This window comes from Athene noctua, chromosome 17, assembly GCF_965140245.1.
Source record: "Athene noctua chromosome 17, bAthNoc1.hap1.1, whole genome shotgun sequence".
NCBI classification, from domain to species: domain Eukaryota; kingdom Metazoa; phylum Chordata; class Aves; order Strigiformes; family Strigidae; genus Athene; species Athene noctua.
Window position 1 is genome coordinate 4,727,528 of NC_134053.1, and position 14,193 is coordinate 4,741,720.

The 14,193-nt window shown below is 38.1% G+C and overlaps 1 protein-coding gene across 4 annotated transcripts in view; it reads left to right on the top strand.

Moving 5' to 3' along the window:
- Nucleotides 1-12,945, top strand: part of AACS (acetoacetyl-CoA synthetase) — a 43,374-nt gene extending 30,429 nt beyond the window's left edge. The window contains exons 10-18 of one of the 4 annotated variants that reach the window (XM_074921162.1): nt 54-178; nt 2,822-2,886; nt 3,067-3,189; nt 4,540-4,653; nt 5,156-5,281; nt 6,877-6,946; nt 7,853-7,911; nt 8,735-8,937; nt 11,590-12,939. In XM_074921162.1, the coding sequence (XP_074777263.1) occupies nt 54-178; nt 2,822-2,886; nt 3,067-3,189; nt 4,540-4,653; nt 5,156-5,281; nt 6,877-6,946; nt 7,853-7,911; nt 8,735-8,937; nt 11,590-11,727 (1,023 nt within the window). In that variant the 3' untranslated portion in view covers nt 11,728-12,939. Of the gene's footprint in view, nt 1-53; nt 179-2,821; nt 2,887-3,066; nt 3,190-4,539; nt 4,654-5,155; nt 5,282-6,876; nt 6,947-7,852; nt 7,912-8,734; nt 8,938-11,589 lie in introns of all 4 variants that reach the window. The other 3 variants (XM_074921164.1, XM_074921163.1, XM_074921166.1) reach the window with 3 other exon arrangements.
- Nucleotides 12,946-14,193: the final 1,248 nt, after the last annotated feature.

A 14,193-nucleotide genomic window follows, 5' to 3' on the forward strand; every position in this document is an offset into this window, starting at 1 on the left:
GGACAGCTAGCTGGCAGAGGTAGAAACTAATGTAGGTATTCTCTTTTTTCCAGACTGGCTGGATGATGTGGAATTGGCTAGTGACTGCACTTGCTACAGGAGCTTCAGTGGTCCTGTATGATGGATCTCCTCTAATTCCATCACCAAATGTGCTCTGGGACTTGACTGACAGGCTAGGGTATGTAAACGAGATTAAATGGAAGGATAATAGTCTTTACTACTGTTATGATGACCACATACAAGCAACCTCATTAAAGGTGTTGTTCCCTTGGTCTGAAACTATTTTGTAGTGTGACATAGTTTATCTTTTGGCTTAGCCTTGAGTGGAACTACTTTTAAAAATTTTGTACTAAAACAATCTTTGAGAACGAGCAGAAGAGACAAAGAGCTGATTGTTTCAAATTTAAGTCAAGTGTTTGGATTCCAGACAAACAAAGAATTTTGGTTCAATAGTCAGTTTTCAAGAGCAGCCTTTTCAAAAGGCAGTAATTGGGAGCAATCTGAGGAGTAATTTCTCAGCACATTCAGAACTTCGAAAATAAGAATCCTTTATTTCAAGTAGCTCAACATAAGATTCAATACAGCACTTTGACTTAAAGACATAAATTGACTGGAAAGGCTCACCAGGGTTGCTTATATTTTCATATTTTGCTTTTTAATCTATAATGCCTAATTCTCCTTGTCAAGATCTTCGTTAATTGTTTTACACAGTTCTTTGTGTCTCAAAATGCTCAGAGTGCCCTCTCTCGATGCCTAGAGAAATGGCAGTGATCAGATAAGCAGCTGTAAAATCCTGTGGTGGTGTTTAGCTTCGTACACTGGTTAAACTTTTTTGGTTTCTGATTTGACCAGCTGGATGTAAGGAGTAGATATGAATGTTACTGCTGGTAAAATGAGTGTCATTTTTAATTGATAATTAAAATTAATTCATTTGGTAGAAAGTAGATGCCAAAAGATTAACTTTCTGACTCTTGATAATTAATAATTTAAATTTCACTCTGTCTTTTGTGACATGTAATATTTAGACTGACATTTTGCCTTTGGCTGTTGTAACTGAAGGTTAATGCCTAGTCAGAATGCTTCCAGTAAGAAAACCCAACACAAAACAAACCCACAAACTTAAAGACACCCCCCAAAAAAAACCCCAAGTAGAACAACAGGCAAAAATTTAGAATCGAGAAATAACACAGCTTATTTTTAAGCATTGTTTCTACATGCCAGAAGTAAGTGAAGATAACTGAAATGTGTCTGCATGTCTCACTTTTGTAATCTGGTGCTAAAAGCGGTGGCCATCTGTGTGGTAGTTCATAATGCAGTCTGTTCCCAACTCAATCATATGTTACATATTTAAAAAAAAAGGCTTCAACATGTTAAGATTACCTTACTTCTCTGAAGATGTAACATACTTCCCTTCAGATAGCATATTCTTGTAGTATCATCAAGATCTCATACTGCAGGAGAGGAATTTAAGTGGACATCAATGAAAGATGTGTTCAGGTGAGCTGTATTTAGTCACCATCCACCAGTTACATAGCATTTGGAAGGAAATAATAGGAGACTAGGCTCTACATGTGCTGTAGAGGAAGTGTCAAAGAGCTTAAAAATAGAGAAGCATTACGTATTCTAACTGTAAAATAAGCAATAATTTGAAGCACAGAAGAAAAGTAAGATCTTACACAAGAGTCAAAATAGTTCACATGATGGTGGTACATAACCAGAGGAGCAGGATATTTCTGTGGGCTCTCATGGTGCTGTTCCCATGTACTTAGTAGATTGCTCTGTGCACTGATGTGTTGGTGAAAATAGCCTGTACTTGTCCCTACCCAAGAGGTGGCAGCCCCTCAGTAACTGTCACCCACCTAAATGGCAAAGGAAAACACCCTCTTCCAATAGTGTTGAAATACCCCTCTCTCTGTGTGGGAAACTGTTGTCTCAAGAGCTGCTCTACTTCCCATCTTGCCTTTGGAGTAAAAGCAAAGGTAGCAGGATTTTATTTTTAAGTTCTGCTGATGTATGTATTGCCCATACTCTGTGCACTTAGACTGCATCCTTTATCTGTTGTCACATGTTTTCTGGAGTGAGTTTATTGTTGTAATAGAAAACAGTAGAAGGCAGGGAAGAGGGCTTCCTGAAAGTCAGTAGAAACATTAAACTAGCTCTTCCATTGGTAGTGTAGGGAAGGGGTACAGCCTTCATTTCATGTTTTGGTTATGTTGTATTGGAGAGCTCTAAATATACTTTTTGCAAGGGCAGAATTCAATCATTCAGTTAGCCGGGGCCGAATTTCATGTTTAGTTAGGTACCTGCAACTCACTTTGATCGGTGGAAAATGAACAGCTATCTAAGAGAAAATCACTGACTATCTTCACAGTGAAGTATTCCTTGTAAAACTGCCCTGAAATGGCAAAATTTTTCTATGTAAGTGTTAGAAAGCAGCAGGTTTGTGTTAAACGGCTTAGTGGCAATTTATAGCCCTTTAATGAAGTAAATGTTATAACGTATTGTGATGTCTTTGGAGTGTTCTGCAGTTATGAATTCCTGTAAATGAAAGTGAACACTTTCCATGAGGTGGGAAAGCTTTGCTTAATATTTAAGGATAGAATTAAAAGTTTCAAAGCTGCATAAATGACATGTGATCTGACTAATTTTGATTGCTCAAAAGGATGTGCCTTGCACTTAAAAAGCTCTAAGAGAGTGCATTGCTTGACTAATCAGTGTACAGAGTGCCTAACGGCCTCTGCTTACTGCAGTGGGAATTGCAGGTCGTTAGAATCTTAGCATATTTAAATATGCAAAACATTTAAACTTTTTTCCCCTCTAGGATCACCATCCTTGGAACGGGTGCAAAGTGGCTGGCTGTGCTAGAAGAGAAAAATTTAAAACCATGTAAGCTTCCAAAAGCTATCCAATCCCTTCCATCCTCTCTCCTACCTTTCCTCGCCAGATTCTGGCCCTGTATCTTGTCAAAAAGTCTTTATGTCATTATTCTGGATTGTAGTGACAAATAGTTAGAAGTTCTTGTAGAAATTCTACCTTAACCTGTTTTGTTGTTTCCTCCTTTTTAAGGTGAAACACACAATCTGCAGACGCTCCACACTATACTGTCTACGGGATCACCGCTCAAATCTCAAAGCTATGAGTATGTCTACAAACACATAAAAAGCAGTGTTCTCCTGGGATCCATTTCAGGTGATGCTTTTATGCTGCAGGCATCTTACTAATTCTGTTCATTGCCTGTGCAGTTCCTTCTTGCTTTTTTGCTCCTGTATATTTGGGAAGCTTAAGCCTGGGATCATTTGGGCTTGGTTATAGTTAAACTGGAATTAATTGTCATTTTAGTGCAGAGATCTTCTGCATAATTCATAATGCAGTCCATAATGAAGCTTGTACACTCAAAGGCTTTTAGGTGGAATGTTTCTGACATGGTGGATGTTTTGGGTTTTAGCTTTTTTAAGCAGGATCATTTATTTTGACTGGCTGTCCTTAGGGGTAGCAGGGTGAGATCAAGAAAAGAGTCTATTAACCTATAGAACATACTGTTCTGCAAATAGCTGACTTTAGCAGAAAATACCTCTTGGAGAGGTTGTTCCATGTTCCCATTTCAATTCTTTTGTGCCAAGTAATTGGCACTGCAGACAGATTTTTTTTGTAAATTATATAATTAGAGAAATATCAAGCCCACATACTGTGCAGTTTGTTGTGAGGACTGCCAGCTGAGGCAACTTCTATTCACATAAGGTCCACCACAGAACTTCTTATTCTGCTTTGTAACGAGGACTGACTTTTTCATAGGGCTTTTTAGCTCGGTTTAGTTTGATTTTTAAAGTCTGACTATTCTGCTACTGGTCTTAGAGTAATGCTGGATCTTGAACTTGCTACTTAGACATTAATAGTCTCAAATGCAGAAGACTACTGTTGAGTAAAGATAACGTGATTTATTTGTGTCTTAATTCTCCTTCCTTGAAGTCCTAGAAAGACTAGAAATATTCCAGTTAAGTAAGCACTTTGACAGTATTTATTTTTATTAAGATAACTGTTTATTCTATAGGCATGGCTCCCCTTCACCCCTGCCCCCTCCATGTTGTTAATGAGACCAAGATATAAAAGCTAAGCAAATATTGAGTGGAATAGCTTGACTGGTTGCTTTAAACTGATGAAAACAAACAAGACGACATTTCTAAATGATCTTAAATATCTAAGTCTGTAAGCTAGTGCCTGTTTATTTTCTCACTCTCACATAAATGGAAATTTCCTGTAATGAGATTAAAGAAACTGTTGGAAGAAGAAAAGTGATGCCTTGAGGAGTATTTTTGCATGAAGGGCATACACCTATAAAAAGACATATAAAGTAAAGAAAGAAACCTTCTTTTATTAAAAGTTTCATAACATCCTAGGTAATGCTGTCTATTCTAGGCTTCTTAATGTGGATCAGAAGCATTTGGAAAAGGTGGCAGTTTGCAGTTCTGGAGTTCTCATGTAGCTTTCAGTTTTGCTTTTTCAAAATTGTAGCATATTCTAAATGGACTTCTCTTATTATAGGTGGGACAGATATCATTTCGTGTTTCATGGGTCAGAATGTTACAATTCCAGTTTACAAAGGAGAGATTCAGGCCAGAAATCTTGGAATGGCTGTCGAAGCATGGAATGATGAAGGTAACTATTATCCAAAATATTAGGCACACTTACGGAATACAGTAGTTATATGACCTTAAGTTTCATCAGATGGGTGAACAGTCAGCTGTTAAATGGGAGATTTCACTTTGGAAACACGTTCCACAAAACCTGCATCTGGATCCATCTGATCTGGATCCTACAGGACTCTAGTGAAGATAATGGATGTGTAAAAACGCCCTTTTTTTCCATTATTCTGCTAAAGCACATCGAGGCCAAATTCTAGCCTCCAGTGTGTGTGCTAATTAGCTGTGTTGCTATGGATGCCAGGCTGGCTTCCACCCTCTGGTGTAACTCTCCTGAAGTTCCTAAGGTTAAGATAGGGATGAGTTTAGGAATTGAACACAAGCTGTTAATACCACCACTCACAGCTCATATCTATATCAGGATCTGGCATGTAAGTAAAAACGGTAGATGCTCTTTGCTTTGGTACTCTATTGTTTACAGAAGGGAAGTGCAGAAAATACCTCTTCTTTGTAAACAGGAAAACCAGTTTGGGGTGAGAGTGGAGAGTTGGTTTGTACCAAGCCTATTCCCTGCCAGCCTACACACTTCTGGAATGATGAAAATGGAAGCAAGTACAGAAAAGCTTATTTTTCAAAATTCCCAGGTATGTGATGCGGGGCTTTGGATATTGCTCTAACTGACCAAGAATATAGATTGTATTGCTGCTCATAAGATGGTACAGGTTTATTTTTGCCCAGTGATAGGCAGATGTAGTTTTGGGTCCAGATTTTCCAGATGAGAACTCCACAGCATGTTTCGTAATATCCCACTCTCTTGTTTTCTAGTCCTTTGTTTTGAATAAATAAATAACCTCTGGAAAGCTCCAATCCCATTTTGCTCCTGCTCTCATTAGGCAGATATGACTGTAACAGCCTGATAATCTGTAGTGCAGACATAGACTGCTTGGCACGAGTGTGAAATGGAAGTGCTGATGAGGTCAGGGAGCAATCCTCCATTAATGAGTGCTGCTTGTGCCTCTGCCATACGGCTCCTACCTAGCTGGAGGAGTGAATCCTAAGGGATAAGTGCTGACCTGCTGCCTCATTAGCATGAGGTTTAAGTATGTGCTGCCTCAGACATGCATATTCTGCACTCATACAGTCTTCCAGTGGTGGTAAGAGTAAAGGAACAGGTACTGTGGGGCAGAGGCTTTCTTCCTAGTAATTGTGGAAGACTCTGCTCATCCAGAGCTTTTGCTTATGTGGCACAGTGATGGTGAACTCCCTGCTGCCTACTGAGCAGGGGCTTTTGTAGGAGCAGCATGTCAAGCAGCTGCTTTTGAGATGGATGTTTTTTTTATAAATAGCAGCAATACAGAGGGGATTCAAAGAGGAGTCAGGATGTGCAGCAGGAGATAATCATATAGGAAAATTGAGGGAATGTGGAAGTTGAAGTCTGCATGTAAGCCTGACAACAATAAATGGGAAAAAAAAAAAATCTGTGATAGCTGTTAGACTGAAATCGCTGTGGTCTCTAGATTATCTGAAACCCCTTTTCTGTAATTTTCTTGTAAACAAGCTTTAAGGTTATAACAAGTTAAAAAATGATCTTATGTGCACATGCATGAGCAAATAATAGAAGTTTGGTTTTTCTTTAGAAAACTGAGTGGAATTGGCTTGTATTTCTGTTTGTGGCAGGCTGCTGTAGTGGTATCAATCTTAAAAATAATCCAAAACTTAGTCCAGCTCTGAAAACTCAAATCTGATTTTACATTAACACAAATCAAGAACATTAAGCCCATAAGCTCCCTAGGGAATTGCTGAGACTTACTGTGCAAGCCTTGAAAGCTTCTTGCACAGAATTGTATATCCTAAAAGAAGTGGATCAAGGAGGACTGGTGGAAATACTGTTACCTTTGTGGAAGATTCTTCCAGTTTCCTCAAAAATGTGTTCAGAGTAGCTATTCATCTGTTTTCTAAAGGATGCTTTATAGTCATGCAAACAAGGAATCGGAAGATAACCTAGGGTTTGATCCTAATATGTGAGCTAGTCTTGTGTGCTAGTTCTTTGTAGTAAATGTGGTGTGGATTATTTGCTTAGCTAAGTATTGCTACATTTCCTGGGGGTAGTTCTTAAAGTATATCTTGTGTTATATTTTTTTATGTATTATGGAGTTAATGTGAATTGAGTTACACAAATGACTGCCATGACTGGATGAAGAAGAAAATCAGCTGCTTAACTGCTGTCATTCTCTAACAGGTGTTTGGGCACATGGTGATTACTGCAAAATTAATCCCAAGACAGGAGGAATTGTCATGTTGGGTCGCAGGTATAGTATTTTGGTGAAAGTGTTCTGAGAAAACAAGTGGTAAAATTTGCAGACTTTGCCTTAGAGCATAATGTATGTGATTCTTTGTCATGCCTGTTAGCTTTATATTCCTTTTAAATCCAATATTCTGGATTTCAACCCATGAATCAGAGCAGCTGGATTAGAGGAAAAGGAGCCCATTTCAAAGTTCTACTCCACTTTTGTATATGTGAACACAAGACAGTATTGGACGTGCTTTTGTGTTCTGTGGTTTGTAATGATCATCTATAAGAGCATTCGAATTGAGGGTGCAGCACATTCAAGGTGGTGAATCAGGAAATTTATCTTCTGGTCCTGGCTTTGCCGTTGACTTGCTTTACAGCAAAACTTAATTAAAGAAGGCCAGGTATGAAGTTGTGTTCCTGTTAGCAGTCGTAGACATTCAGGATCACCATTGTGACTAAATTTTCTGCTTGTGTTTAAAAGTTGCTGTTCGAAACAAAGTTGAGCGAGTGCCTTGAAGCTGTGTCTGGCACAGTCACAAACAGACCTACTCAACAGACATACGGTGTGAGGTTGCTATATATGAAACAAGTTCCAGCTATAAGAGACTGGAAAGTAATGACATGCAACTGCAATATGATGGAGTACTACAAAGATTCTTGGTCTGTTTTGTCATCGGTGGTGTGTGTGTATTTGTAGGCTACTAGGAAGGGTGAATGAAAAATGTTGAGGTTCTCTGTACAACTTCATTCTAATGAGCAAAATCCCTTTTTTGAATCAATTTCTTTTAAAATTCTGTTTCTAATGTGGCTGCATATTCACTGCATGAAATGTAGAGGGACTTGGTTAATTGCATCAATTTTTCTCTTTTCATCAGACTCCAAACACATTTTAATGCTGCTTTGTTTTCTGTCTGATTTTCAGTGATGGCACATTAAATCCAAATGGAGTAAGATTTGGAAGTTCTGAAATCTATAACATAGGTATGAAATTAACTTTCCACTTTCAGCTACGACATTGTTGCCTCAAATCCAAAATGTAAGCATTATACAGGTGTTTGGAAGGATGAAGTAATAAGATGCCATTTTTCAAATGAGACAGCACTGAGCATATTAACATTAACAGTAAAATTCAGTTCTGTAGACTTGGAATTGGTTGCTTTCCTGAAGTATCTGTAGGGCTGGAGATGACTAGTGTTCTCCACAAGATGTTGATTTCATATAATAAGGCCTTACAGACTAATTATATCATGCAGATTTATGAGAGAATAGCTAACTTAAGAGGCTTTTCTCTTTTTTTCCTCCAAGACAAGCTCTTGGCACTGGTTTTATTGTATCTTTCCTAATAATTACAACTTCTTGAGCTTGTTCTTTGAAAAGGATTCAAAGAAGGTCTGTCTTGTGGAAGGTGGTGAAACTGCCTGCAGATGTGCTAATCTGAGACTTAAGGACCTGTTGCCTCTCCTTGTTCTTGTGTGATCAGGCATGTTTTCTGCCTGTGCTACAATGGGGATTGTGAGGAAAGCCAAAGACAATGACTTATTGTAAAAGCTTGTTATCTGCCCCAAAATTTATAGCAAATTTTTTTTGTCCTGGACATAAATGGATATTAAACTTGGATTTTCACATGAGCAGAATTTAAAATTTCAGAGGGGAAGCTTGTTGTGGAATAACCTAGCCAGGATGTCTGTCTTGCCTTTACAGCTCTAGGGGATGCAATAGTTCTTTTGGTGCAACCGTAAGAAAAGGTGCATCTAAAATAATACACAAATGCAAGTACTAATAAACACTCTTCCTTTATTTTCAGTTGAAGCCTTTGAAGAGGTTTCCGATAGCCTCTGTGTCCCTCAGTACAACAAAGATGGGGAGGAGAGGGTGATACTCTTTCTGAAGATGGCATTAAACCATACGTTCAGCGAGGATCTGGTGAAAAGAATTCGAGATGCAATACGTATAGCGCTTTCTGCCAGGCATGTTCCAAGCCTCATTCTAGAAACCAAAGGCATTCCGGTATGTCATGAAAAATGCTGCCTACTTTTTTTGATTTGTCACCTTGAATAGTAATTAAGGAGCAGTTGTCATTGCTCTTCAAACCCACATGCATGGAAATTTTAGCATCTCAAAAGTGTATTCGAGCTTTATAAATAGTTTGTCTATGTTGCCTAGCAACATCACTTCATCTCCTTTTCAGCTAAGCATGTTTTTGTTTTTTAACAATACCTAAAAATGCCCATTCTCAGTTTATAAATGTGTTGCGTTTTCTCAGTAATATATATTTAAGCCTTTTAAAGGAAAATATTAAAAAGGTAATTTAGCTTTTCTGGCTGCCCATAAGCTTATTTTGGTTTTGTTTTTCTGTTTCAGGTGACATTGTTATGAAAGCTGAGAGTACTGGGCAAATTTATAAAATCATTTCATACCCTTTCCACTTTTACATCTGTTTAGCCACTTAAATGTAGCTCTATCACTGTCTTAACTGTAGCAGTAACTAAAATAAAATCTTTGTGCTTATGTTGGGTGAGGGGAGAAAAATTTGTATAGCTAAAGGTTCTGCATGCTCAGTCTGCTGGAGCTGCATTACTCTACAGTGCTCTTCCTCGCTGTAGGAACTCTTTAGTTGAAATACCTGTTTTTAATAGTCCCCTCAGATGCTGGAGTCTCCTCAACAGCTCTGAGCAGCAGAACGGGGGTGCAGAGCCTAGTTCTCAAGTCCATTTGCACATAGACTTGAGTGGGCCTTGAGAAAAGATTTGAGACTCCAGACCAGTTGTTTGATATTCTGACACCCTTCTACTGCCAACATGCATTCCCATGTGAAAGTGGTCTAGGGTTCAGGACTGCCAGCCTCCACAGTGCACACAGCCATCTGGTCCTGGTCTGTTGAGTTACTTCTGTTTCAGACCACTGGTGGCAAATAACACTTGGCTCAAAATGTTGTCTTTGCATGAGTGTCAAATCCCCTGCACCTGTTAAATGGTGAAGTCTAGATTTTTCTGGGCTGCAGCTTAGCTTCTGCATGAAGTGTTAGACTTGTAAACTGTGTAAATCACCTGAATGTACAGCACGAAGTTGATGGCAGAGAGGTGTCTGATGGGCTGCCCCTCAGGAAAGCCTGCTTAGATCATTAATTAGCTCACACTTCGACTGAATTTACAATTGAGTGAACTTTAATTACCTTTCAGGTAAATATGCCAGTAGTAAAGTGATCAAAGCTGTCTCCCATCTTTCTTTGAAATTTTTCCTTGGAAGAGAAACCGCTTTCTATTTCCCCCTACTTCTAGAAATGTATTTGAATCTTTATCTGAAAATACAATCTAATTCTGACTCTATACTGACACTCTGTACTGGTAGAAATAGTGTAGCTGTGTTGAAGTGATTAGGCCTTCAGTAATACAAACTGTTTTTAATGAGATACCGCAGACTTTTAGTGTAAATTTTTCTAGTCCTGCCCTGACCAAATTAGCATTTTGGTCATCATCCACAAGATGTTTACTGATTAAAGTAAACAAGTTTGCTTTGCAGAATAGTCTGGTTTTTTGAAGGGGGCAGTTCCCTTGCAGGCTACTGAGGTGTTCTGGTTTCTGAGCACTTGTGAAAATCAGATTGCTAATTGAGGAGGAAGAGTGGTTGATTAAGGTGGTTCAGGAGAGTAGGATTATGTGTGACTTCAGTTGTTTTAATAAGGAAAAACTTGATTTAGTATGAAGATGAATATTGCAAGATATTGAGTTGAGGATTATTTAGCCTGGTGCGAAAGATCTCTCATGAAAAATGGTGGTGCCTGGAGTTCAGGAGTTTCAGTGGCTTTGGAGGCCAGGAACAACCTGGGTTCCTCCATCAGCAGATTCAGTAGTAAAGCAAGTGCAGTTTCTGTTCCCAGAGCAGACAGACAAGACTAAGGAGAGATCTGGAGGTCAACTTTTCAAAGTTGCCATCCTCCAAAACTTCAGTGGCACCAGCCAGAGGAAGGGTCCTCATCTAAAATGGGCCTTGACAGTTCCTGTTGATGTTGGAGTAGTTCTTCCTTAGTCAGAAATGACAGTGGTCTGATTCCAAGGAGAATTAGGGTTTTACTCCTGCAATGTTCTTACTTTCAGTTACACAATGTAATAGAATTTGTGTGACTCATAAGTGGAGGTGAAGCCTCTGTTATGGTTTGTTTTGAAACATTTAAATGTAGAGGACTATTTAAGCTCAGGGTTTTGCTTTACTGTATTAGAAAAAGACTGTACATTTACAATATGAATCATGGTTTTCTTCTCCCAAAACCCAGTGGAGTTAAGCTTTTGTTTTTTGAGCCCACCCTTAGAAAATTAAAAATTGTTTGGAAATTGGATGTGTCAGAAGATAGAACATGAGAGATTTCTAGTGTTTATAGCATGATTCTGATCTGGTTTCATTGTGGTTTAAGTTGGAGCTTGATCAGTTCTCAAAGTATTACCAAATAGGAATAATAAACTGAAATCACATATAAATTCTTTGAATTTCAGTTACACTTCAAGTGATTTTTTTTTCAGTAGAAACATTTGTGCCTCAAGTGTGACAGAGAAGACGTGCTAAATTTTGATTGAGTTTCTGGGATTGGTGGGGGGGTTCATGAATATTTCCATAAAACTACTACATGAAAAGTGTAATTTTGTCATTGCTTGTTTTGTTTTTCAGTATACAATAAATGGGAAAAAAGTGGAAGTAGCTGTGAAGCAAATAATTGCAGGGAAAGAAGTTGAGCAGCGGGGAGCTTTTTCAAACCCAGAGACTTTGGACCTGTACCAAAATATTCCTGAGCTTCAAAACTTCTGAAGTCACTTGTTTGGATTTTTTTGCATCTGTCTTTGTTCTGTGTTTGTTTTGTATATACCAATACTGTATGTAAAGAAAAAGCTCTATTTAATACCAGTGGTTCTTTTAAAAGAAAAAATATTTCATTAAGTGCATTATGTGAAAGGCTTGGGTAAAGCTTAGCTCCCTTTTATTGGTTAAATATGCCATATCTCTTGGAGTTTTTTCCAGCCTGGAAGGAGGAACCTGCCTGTTTTGATTTTTATATAGATGAGTGCATCTTTTCTGGTTAGATTTACGTCAGCAGCCCATCAAACAGGAGCACATACCATAAGTTACAGTTGCAAGTAGAATATTTTTTTCATAAAATGTTCTTTTTTTTAAACTGGATTTTTAGCAACATATTTTTCAATCCATGTATTTCAGTCACCTGTAAGGAATATACAGTGATTTTAACTACTTGACGGCAAAACATGAAAGTGTTCTATATGTAGCGTGCATTTAAATGTTTTTATAAAGCCAAATCATAATGCACTAAACCCATTTGACTTGAGTATTTTCAGTCTTGAAATATCTCACGGTACCCTTGAAGGTAACTGCTGCTTTGTTTTGTGATGTAACGTTCCTACTGTTTTAAGCTTTTAGTTGATAGAATTCTGGGGGTTCAGAAGGTGAGGGAGCAATCACCTCCTCCTTATTCCTGGTGTAACTCCGGGTTATTTCCATGGAATTTACTGTCATTACTCTGCATTAACATCACTGCAGTTGAAGACAGCATTTTGCTTCCTTGTTTTGAAGGTCTTTATTGACTACAAGGCAACAATCCCTTGTTGTGTTAGCTGAAGAATTTTGGTGTGTTCATTTAATAAAAGCTGATGGGTTTTGTAACTTTTTTTACTAAATGTCACGTTGAAAGTGAAAGACTAAAATGTTTTCTAGCTCTGTATCCTTCCAGTTTATAAAGGGAAAAATACTGTAATGAGCATACTAAAACAGTAAAATGGAAGCACTAAAGCATTGTTTTGTTTTTCATAAAATACAGTTGCAGTAGTTGTACGGAACCTCTGGCATTCAGTATCTCCTGCACTATTTGAATTTTGTGGGTTAAGTATTTAATGCATTAAAATCATGGATGTACTTGGAATTGTTGAATGCATTCAGCATTGATAAAGAGTTAATTAAAAGAAATTGATTATATATTATATATTACATCTGTTTCAACTTTCACTCAGTTACCGTCTTATTCTTATTTTCCTTTTGGGTGTTGTGAAATCATTTTTAGCTTAATTTGTTACTGGTTTTAAACCAAGTCCACCCCACTACAAAATTTTGTGCGCTGAAAGTTTTATCCTGTTTTCTTCTGCAGAGCCCAGGACAAGTTAAACCGTTGCTGCTAGTTACGTATGCGTGGCTGGCTCATTGAGAAGGTCACAGGTGAACAGGAGGGAAGAAAGTATGTTGAAAATGTGCCTTGTGTCGGTACAGTAAGGTGTAGGTTGTTACTGTTGCTAAAGGGATAAATCTGTGCGTTCTAAGGTGTGTACTCTGTTACTTAGGTCAAAATCTCGGTACTCATACTGATGTCTAGCTGCAGCTGGTAAAAACTTATTGTATCTTTCTTCCACCCTGTGATAGATCTCAGCTCACTAGTTCCAGTGAGCTGAAGGCTGTTGCATAATATGTCAAATATTGCTGCTAATAATTCAGTAAGAGTGAAACTGCCTGTAAATGCAGCTGAGGAATAGCCCCTCTCGGGTGGTCTGTGACTGAATCCAAAGAACACAGTCACTGCGGATGCCAGCGCCACATTCACTGCAGGATGCAGCAATGCCTCATTAGCAAATGAGGCTTTAAGTGACCTGGTCTCCATTTGACTTTCTGAACTGTACCAAGTCAGACAATATACCGTGCTGGCATGATAAATGTGATAATATAAATACCAAGCACCCATTAGAAAAGTGTAAAAATGAGCTATCCAGCTGCCAATAACCTATGATGAAAAGTACTCTTAAATTCCTTTCCCCTCTGGCATGCTATATATAAATTTTGCATTAACTGTGACTTTGTATTCATTAAAACTTCATTATATTGTTCTTTAATTCATGCAAAATGTCTGGAGTTTACAAAGCCCACAGATCCTTATTAATAAGTAATTTGGGGATATTTCATTAATTAAAGATAGTTTAGAAGCACAGATACATTAAGAACATATACAATGCCTAGAGGCTGCTTTTTTAATCCTTTATCCTGCTGGAAACACTGTCGAAAGTTTTGTTAATGGATATAATTTCATTTTTTGTAAATGTCAGATGTTGCAGAGCTTTCCCTGGACTATAGTTACAAACAAAAAGATATAAATATATTGATCTGTGTACTGAAAATTACTTTGTAGCCATAAAGCCTTGATGGGTGGTGCAAACTGTGCACTGTGCAGACAAATGACTTCTCTGTGCCTCACCTGGTTTCAAGGGTCTGAGTTTCAGAAGT